The 9,539-nt window shown below is 38.7% G+C and overlaps 1 protein-coding gene across 1 annotated transcript in view; it reads left to right on the top strand.

The window, feature by feature from the left end:
• The first annotated feature begins 426 nt into the window (after positions 1–426).
• LOC109427373 (uncharacterized) overlaps positions 427–9,539 on the top strand; it is a 39,534-nt gene continuing 30,421 nt past the window's right edge. The window contains exons 1-2 of the mRNA XM_062845017.1: positions 427–734; positions 1,393–1,663. Of these exons, the coding sequence (XP_062701001.1) occupies positions 651–734; positions 1,393–1,663 (355 nt within the window). The 5' untranslated portion in view covers positions 427–650. The remainder of the gene's footprint in view (positions 735–1,392; positions 1,664–9,539) is intronic.

The raw sequence follows: 9,539 nt of genomic DNA, 5'->3' as shown, positions 1-9,539 counted from the left end.
TTTTACGCTGTAGAAAATGTTTTTCGTTTTTGCGGAAACCATTTTTTAGTGAAATTTTGTACAATAATGGTTTCTGCAAAAACGAAAAACATTTTCTCTCGCGTAAAAAAATCAGAAAATACCCTGATCCATACTCTACATGTGCACGAAAACCGATTTTGAAAATATCGCTTCGTTATTTAATAAAAAATCAAAAACCAAAAAGTGAGGAAATGGATCCATTATCGCCTTAAGGACAGCGTATGAGAATCAATCCCTAGCTAATACCCTCCATTTGAGTATTATTATTATATGTATCCTTCAAACAAGCGAATAACTCGTTCGTGATAATTCATTTTCAAGTTCACAAGGACACACATATATATTTTATAGCCGTTCGGTACCTTGCTATCATTGCACATCGAATCAATCGATAGGGCTTCAATTGCATTTTCTCTGATTTTTTCTCTACATTTTCATTGCAGTTCCATTTGAACAGCTGTAAACACACTAGAAGTACGGCTACAACAACGGGCTGGCACGAGCTCCCACGTTGACGACGAGGACGACGGTGTCGACGACGATAACGCCATTACGCCTTCGATCGCCATTATCGGCAACAAAACGACCTCCAGCAGGGACAGCAGTTCAACCAGTCATCGCCCGCCACCATGGAAAAGCTGAGGGCGGCTAAGAAAGTCGCCCCCGATGGCGGCTGGGGCTGGATGGCCTGCTTTGGCGTTAGTTTGGTCAATGTGAGTATTTATTGGGGCGGTCGGAAGTTTAGGGCAAAGAGCACTGAAAGAAGGGAAATGGTCTGTGTTTGATCTGAAAGGATTCTGCAAAGTTTAGCAAAAACAACGAGGAAATTTTTCTTTTAAGATATATAAAAATAAAAAAAAACAATAATAAAAAAATTAAAAAATTAAAACAAATTAACAAAACGCACTGGAGAATAAAACAAAGAATTAAAAATAAGAAAATTAAAAAAAATAATGAAAAAGCACATTTTTGAAAATATAAATATGTAAAAAATTGTATTTCTGCAAGTTTATTTTAAATTCCTACTTGAAATTTTCTTTTTTTACTTTTTTCCTTGAAGATTTTAAAATTTTCAAATCACGTTTTCTTTATGCTGATATTTTCATACTCGATAAATTAAACTTTTCTGGCAAGTTGCTCATTTCTGTAACATAGTACCGTCTGATTTCAAATTGAACGCAGCCACTTTTTCCCTTCTTTCAGTGCATGGCACCATTTTGCCTTTTATTGCACCTCGCCATCGCTTTAAATTTTCAATTTTTCCACTATAATTTGGCCCACGCGAATCCGATTATAATTTCCGCTTGATTTCATATTTTCTCTTCAACCCGCCTCGCCCCGCTTTGACAAAAAAAAAAAAAAAAACAAAAGCTTTCAACGCGTTCGATAGAGCCTTCGTTTGGGTTGCTGTTCGGTGATTTGCTGAATGATTTGCACGTGGGCACCACCGGAGCGGCCATCATCATCAGCGCCCTGGACGTGATGATGAACTTTTCCGGCCTGTTTGTCGGGCCGCTGCTCAAGGAGTTTTCGTACCGGAAGGTGGCTATCGCCGGGGCGCTGCTCTGCTGGCTGGGGCTTGCGCTTACCTCGCCGGCCACCAGCATGGCGCACATACTGGCCACGTACAGTGTGATCAACGGTAAGTAGTTTGCTTAGATTTTTTCTTACAATTTCCAGCAATTTTTAAAACATAGTTTAACGTTCACATCTTGCATTTTGTCTTCCATTAGTTTTTTTCACACACTATTTTCACTAGATTCTAATACATGTCTCAATATTAAGCTTTTAACCTCTTTGGGCATTACTGCCCATAATCGCATAGTTGACATAACCACCATTGATAATGTCAGCCCTCACAAGCTAATATCTATCAAATGTACATAATTGTGACCAGTTTTATTCAATAGAGCACAAGATCTAATCACCAACTGGTTATAAACGTGAAAAAAAAAAATCATAAACTTTTCATTAATCATTGTTAAAATTTCAAAAGTGTGTTGAAAACTACAGTGGCGCTTACGTCAACTATGCGATTATGGGCAGATTAAGAAAATATTACAAATAATGCGTTAGCCCAGCGTTAGCGCTGAAAATGCGAGATTGAATACTTCATTCGGAATTTCATTTGAAAATGGATTCGGCGAATTTCCTGTGAGTTACCTTGTAAAAAGCTTTCGAATAATCTATTGACGGAATTTTTTCGGCAAATCCCCTGGAAATCCTTTAAGTAGTTTTCATTGGTTTTGGTCCATAAATTCCTATAAGAATACATTTTGGGTGTCAAGTTCTTGATTTTGCTTTGGCTAACCAAGCCATGCGGGAAATTACACTGTTGAAATTGCTTTGACATCCATGTGCACAACAAAACATGTGCTCGATGAACAAACTGAGGTTTGAATTATGAAAAGAAATCCACGTACTACGGTGAGACTCGAACTCACGACTCCCAATTCGTTAGACGGGCGCTTCTATTCCTGTATGTCAAAGCGGGAGAGGAAGTTATTTTTAATTGTCGAGAGCTTCGGGCACTGCCTCCCAATCACTTATTGGTATGACAATTAGTGTGCAGTCGGACTCTCGACGGGTCGGTCCTCGGCCGACCGATTAGTAGAGATAGTCGAGTGACTCCGTAGCTTGAAGGAATAGAAGCGCCCGTCTAGCGAATTGGGAGTCGTGAGTTCGAGTCTCACCGGAGTACGTGGATTTCTTTTCATAATTCAAATCCCAATTTGTTCATCGAGCACATGTTCTGTTGTGCACATGGATGTGCAATTTCAACAGTGTACCTTTTGGGTTTTCTTGGACATTTTTTTTGAAAACTATTTAGGCAACTGCTGTAGAATTTGGTTCGGTAACTATTTTGTAAATTTCTTGGCCAATACAGCATTGAACAATAAAATTGCACCAAAGCCGTTTTCCCATGTAAGCTAATCAACTTTGGATTGCCTTATCTCAGGTATTTCTCAACCGACTGTTTTAATTTTTCTGTGACGAACTACAAAACATTTAATTTTTTTAGGGGTAGGCGGGGCATTATGGACACCCGGGACAGAATGGACAGTATTTTGAAATATGCGAACTTTTTTGAACTTTCAATGAATGGAGAATATAGTCCATTTGTCTAAAACGTAGTTTCAGGAAATAAACATTCGAATTTAAAATTATACATGATTTTACACGAAAAAGTTGCGTCCTCTGTTTTTGGTGCATGGAAATTATAATTTTCACACCATCTAAAATAAGATTTAGTGATTAATTTATTGCAGGTCGATTAAAACCTGATATTTCTAGAACACATGTAAGTAGTTTTGCTGTATCTACATGCTTAACATGTTTATATTTTCTTCTTTATTATATCAAAAATCAAGTTTGGAAGTATCTTCTGCTGCCGGGGCAAAATGGACACTCACCTTTTTGAAAGAAGTGGCAAGGGAAAAATATAACCTAAATCACAAACCAACCAAATTCTTCGATTTCAGTACATTTCCGGTTAAATGTTCACTATAGTAGACATAGGGTGAAACAAATTGGTCAAAAAACGACAGAAGTGGAAAATAGTTGTTCTAGGCACAGCTGTACATGCCGACAAAAACGAAGCTTTATCCAAAACAGTCTGAATTTAAATTAACTGAACAAAAATGAACTACTTCGGCGTATTATTCATCCATAATAGTTGTTTTGTGATGAAATTACTTTATAGGTGTAAATAATGTACGAAATTCGTAAAAGTCTGATGGTGTCCATATTGCCCCATGGGGGTGTCCATTCTGCCCCGTATGCTTGAAGACGGTCATGAAAAACTAACATTTTTCAAAACATTTTTTGAAGTGGATAAATCATTTTTCTTCGTGAGCATTCTTATGCAATAGATGCTAAATAGACTTTAAAAGGATACATGTATCAAAAAACTAAACTTTTTTGACATCTTGCCAGGTAAAGTTGGCAAAAACCTTAGGGTGTCCATATTGCCCCGCCTACCCCTAATTGTTGAAAAAGTTTGGTGGTAAATATTGATACAAAAGTTACAGATATATTGAATTTTGGCAATAAAAATGTATCAAGACAAAATATATGTTATAGAAAAAAAAAAATGCTGAAGAGACCAACACGATTAGCATTTTTTGCTATAAAATTTCTTGTTGGCTAGTTTGTATAGGAAAACGGCTTTAGTGCATTTTTGTTGTAGGATACTGTGTTATTCGAAATTCATTTGGATTCTTATTTTTGGAATATATACGGCATCACTTTTCAAAATTCATTAGGCAATTGCTTTAGAACTTTATCAGGCAACTTTTATGGGATTTCCTTCAGCAATTTCTATGGAAGTTTTACCGGCAATCCCTTTGGCAATATACCTGACAATTACTTTTGTATTTCTTTCGATTGTTCCTTTCGGAATTCATTCGGCAGGTAGTTTGAAGTTTCCTTAGTCAATTTGTTTGTAAATTTCTAGGGTAATTTTTGAAAATTTCTCCGATAATTCCTCAGAAAATTCCTTTGGTAATGCCTCTGGAAATACCTTTGGTAATTCCATGCGGAATTTCGTCTGTTACACTGGAACCTCACGGTGTCAAAATTTCGATTATTATCTAACTTTCATGTACCACAAATTGTTCTTCATACAAAGTCAGAATTACGGCTAAATAGTATGAATTGAAAGTTTGAAAATATTCGATTGGGAAAATTTTGATTCTGCTAAGGGGCGTTTTATAGCATTTCAGGGGCGTTTCAAGGTGTTCTAAGGAGCGTTTCAGGGGGTTTCTGCACCCTATTAAAGGCGTCCAAAAGGGTTTCAGAGGCATTTCAAACTAATTATAATCATTTCAAGGGCATTTAAATGGGATTACGGGATTAGAGGATTCAGGGGCGTTGCGTGGCATTTTAGGTCAGTGTCGTATCAGAGGGCTTCAACAACATCTTAAAGGGTCTAATCTAATCTGTAATCTAATCTAACACATAGGGGAACTGCGGCCATAACGCCCATAGGGGGCAAGTTGCGCCACCCTTGTTTTAGGCAAACCACGTTATTTTCAGTACTTTTTTCAATTGTAATCGCTAAAATAAGAATAAAAATGCTTTTTTACATTTGAGTTTACATATTTTTACTAAAAAATTGTGCAAAAACTTCGAAAAACGATTTTGGTTACTTTTGATGTAATTTTAGCCTGTCAAATGTTGGCACTTTTTTACATCATTTAAAAGATTTTTTTCTCGCTATCCCCACAAACTGTTTTGCAAACTCCCATTATTTGTGTTCCAAGCGAAAAAAGTATCAAATTTGACCCTTACAACTTTTTTACAAGGGTCCAAACTTCTGAGGTATGTGTGGGGTAAAATGCCCACCCCTAGTTATTTACATTAAAATAGCCATTTAAATCCAAATTCTGGCACAAATTATGTAGAACACAAGTTGGAACCAAGCAACAGCACATTTTTACTATTAATAAGTTCACTAATCACACAGCCATGCGTCATTTTGTAGTAATTATTGATAAAACAGCTCACTATGACGTTTGCATGGAATTGACCCATAATTACAGGTGATCCATAATTATGTAATGACTGTATACCATTCACGAACAATGACAGTTGACAATAAACCAGGCGCGTAAGTATATGTACACAATTTGGCATCCTGGCGTTAGCTGTGGCTAGTGGCGCGTTTTACCCCGCATTAAAACTAAAATTCTGAAAATCAAACTTTTTTTCAAATTTGAATTTTTCAGTAGTAAAACATAAAACTGGTTTATGGTTTCTTCCATTTGGAAGGAAACATGTTGGTGCTTCATGTTAGTGCCAAAAAAGTGTGTATTTTGAAGTGTTTCGTGGTTAAAATTAGACTCTTCCTTAACGTGGGCGTCTTACCCCCAGTTCCCCTACGCAGCCAGTACAAGAAAGCATCCTGGAAAATAATCGGGTTAGATTACGCCCGATTATTTTTCTTGTCAGTATTGATACTTGCAGCATATCGAAGATATGTCAAAAGCGTCAAAGCGGCCAGGCCTACTGCGTAGCGTTTACCGCAAAGATGATTCTTTGAAATGGTTCGATTTCAATTCATTTCAGCTTAGAATCGAATCACTTCTCGAATCTGCAGGGGAGGAAGGATGCGTGGACATACCGTACCAAACACTCCATGATGTAAGGTATGATATTGTTGTGAAAATACATATTATAAATGAAAAAAAAAAAGGAAGCCTGAAACGCTCTCACCTAATGTTGTTAACTGGATCCACGGCATAAATATCACAAGACAGGCTAGTAACCTATGTAAACATACATTTTGGATGTAAACAAGTGACGTCGTTCTCATCGTTCTCCACATGATCAAATTGATGTGGAGTACTAGATTTCCTCTGAACGATTTGAATTACGTCACCAAAAAACTGTCAGTTTTCCGGAAGATATCACCTTCTACATGTTGTACACCGTGAACTGGATCCATTAGCTTGACCCCTGCACGTCCGTCAGGCACATCAGGCCAAAGTCTAAGGTCCTTACAAATTTCAAAAATTTTGTATGAACAAAAGTCTACGGAGGGGAAGGGGGGAGGGTCTGAGATGACCAAAAATGCGTCTACCTAGTTTATGGAGCGCCTAAGGTAAAGGGTATTTCAGGGGCGTTTCAAGAGATATAGCAAAGACAAACAGACGTAACACTTCAAACATTTTTCGATTCAAATCATAGTCACGGAAACATATTCGCCCAATGCTAAAAGGACTAAGTTTGGCCGACCACCAACTAGGTGGCGGTAGTGAAAAAACGTCAAACTCGAAAAAAAAAACAATGCGAGCGCCATGGTTGGGCAGTTGGCCAACTATCGAATTTTGAAAAAGACCGTCAAATCGGTGTACGATGGAAATTATCAGAGTGTTACATCTGTTTGTCTGTGGTTATAGTGATGGGAGTCTCTTAAAGTCCTCAAAAACTTCCTGAAATGACTCCAAGATTCCCCTGAAACCTCCTCGCACTCTATGTAACACACCTGAGACGGTCCGAAACCCCCGAAAACTCCTCCGTAATGCTTTCATAGCGCCTCTGTTTCTCGCCGAAAATACTCTCAAACTTCTTGACATGCCGTAAAAATCCCTCTTAAACCCTCTTGGACCCCATATAACGCAACTGAGACCCCCCGAAAAAACCGGCGTAACGTCTCTGAATCCTGCTGAAAAAGCTCTGAAACTTTCTGAAATGCTTCCAGAATTCCCCTAAAATCCCCTCGGACCTTTTGTAACGCACCTGAGATTCTCTGAAACCCCAAAAACACCTCCGCAACGCAACGACTCTGAAACTAGCCTAAACTGCTCTGAGACTTCCTAAAATGCCTCCGAAATCTCCATGAAACCCACTCGGACCCCATGTAACGCACGTGAGACCTTCGGAAACCCCCGAAAACGTACCTGTAACACCTACAAAACCCGTCGAATACCCTCTGAAACTCTCTGCAATGCTTTTGAAAGCCCCCTCAACCCCCCGAAAACACCCTTGAGATCTCCTGGTACCCGCTGAAACCCCTCGGGACCCCCTGAAACGCCTCTGTAACCTTTCTTTGTCCTCCCCTGTAAACAACCGCTTGGTCACCGTTGCAATAGTTCCCGTCATTATAAAATATTCTTATGCAAAATATTGGCTCTGAGTAACTTTTATGCAGAAGGGAAATAAATTAAAAGTGCATAAAAATAACATGCATAAAAGTTTTCATAAAAAATCTCCGAAGAAGTTTCAGGAGGAATCTCCGTAGGAATTCCAGTGAAAATTTTCGAAAGATTTTCATGAGGGATCCCCGAATGAATTCGGGGAAGGAGGCATCTCCGAAGGATTTGCAAGACGACTATCTGAAGGATTTGCAGGAGAATATTTGAAAAATTTCCGGGAGGAATTCCTGAAGTATTTTCGGGAGGTATGTATAAAAACCCTGCGGAATTCCTGGAGGATTTCCTGAAAGAAATCCTGGAAGAATTTTTGTAGGAGCTCCATGAGAGGTCCTTCAAGGAAATCCTGACGATGTGCCGGATAATAGTCCTAAAGAAATTCTTGAAGAAACTTATAGAAGAATCCCTGAAGAATCTCCTGTAGGAATTTTTGGAGAAATCTCAGTTGTAACTCCGGGACAGAGTTTGAAATTTTCATTTTCAGTGAGTGAAATTCAACGTGAATTTTGAAGATTCTCAACTGAGGGATCAAAATAAAATTCATTTTGGTGAATGAATTTTCTCACTTATTCTTTCAACTCCCGATTATTCTTCCAATCACCTCAAAACTTGTGTATAGTAGTTAATTACAATACTAATTAACTGCTCTATTTGTCCATTAAGTCAAATTATGCGTCTGTTAACAGAAATGGGACATTTTACGACGTGCGAAAAAATATTCGTGACAGAGAATTGAATGAAAAAAGAGAGGCATTCAGTTGATAATGAATGTGGCCAAACACGAATAAAAAAAATGGGAATGTCAATCTTCACTTTCAATCTTCGAATTTTTTACACACTCCGGGAGGCATCCCTGATAGAAAACCTGGAGAATACTCTGAAGGAATTCCACGAAGAATATCTGAAGAAACATCTGCACACATCGTTGAAACTTTTGGAGATATGTCTGAAGCAACTCCTGATCTAATCCCAGAATTTCAGAAGTATTTCCTGGCACAAGTTACACACTTGCCTGCCATGGCAGTGCAGGTTTGGGTTGCGCAGAAGTCACTGTGACTTACATCTAACAAGTAAGTACTAACTTGATAAATAAAGTTACAGTGACTTCTGCGCAACCAAAACCTGCGCTGCCGTGACTTTTCTGTGACAAGTGTGTTGTTTTGGAAGGACCTCCTAGACCAATCCCTAAGAAATCTCGTGTAGGAACTCCTGGATTAATCCGTTACGAAATTCCTGTAAGAATACCTGAAGTAACTCCTAGAGAAATGCCCAAAAGAACTCTTGAAAGGATCTCTGAAAAATCTCCATCAGGCATTCCGGAAGAATTTCTAGGAGGAAATCCCCGTAGAAATTCCAGGAAGAATCCTCGAAAGAATTCCAGGAGGAGTTTATTTAAATTACTGGACTCTAGCTGGTTTTGAAGGAGTCCTCATGAAACCGCATTGGCGAAATTAGGGAGACCCGGGGCAACAAGGTCAGCTTAAGCATTTTGAACTGCTCCATGGTAAAACACCAGTAAATCGTTCGATTTCGAATGCAAAGTGTAATGTAGTTTACAGTCTACAAAATTAAATCGGTATTGATATGAAACATAACATGGAAGTTCACAAAATATAAATGTTCTCTGTTGTTTTTTTTTCTCATCGAAAAAAGTTGACCGGAGTAAGAAGGCCTCCCTACCGGGGCAAAAAGGACACATACCTAACTAATCAGCATTTGTCAATGGGCGGCTGCTAGCTTCACCGGCATGGCGGAATCGGTCACTGCTTTGCTGGCGGTTGGCCATTGGCTCCGCGTCGAAATCTACTTGTATACCCACGAACCATCCTCGATCGGTTAGGTACTACGCCAAAGTGCGATTCA

Source organism: Aedes albopictus, chromosome 1 (genome assembly GCF_035046485.1).
Source record: "Aedes albopictus strain Foshan chromosome 1, AalbF5, whole genome shotgun sequence".
Classification (NCBI taxonomy): domain Eukaryota; kingdom Metazoa; phylum Arthropoda; class Insecta; order Diptera; family Culicidae; genus Aedes; species Aedes albopictus.
This window is presented reverse-complemented; position numbering and strand designations above follow the sequence as displayed.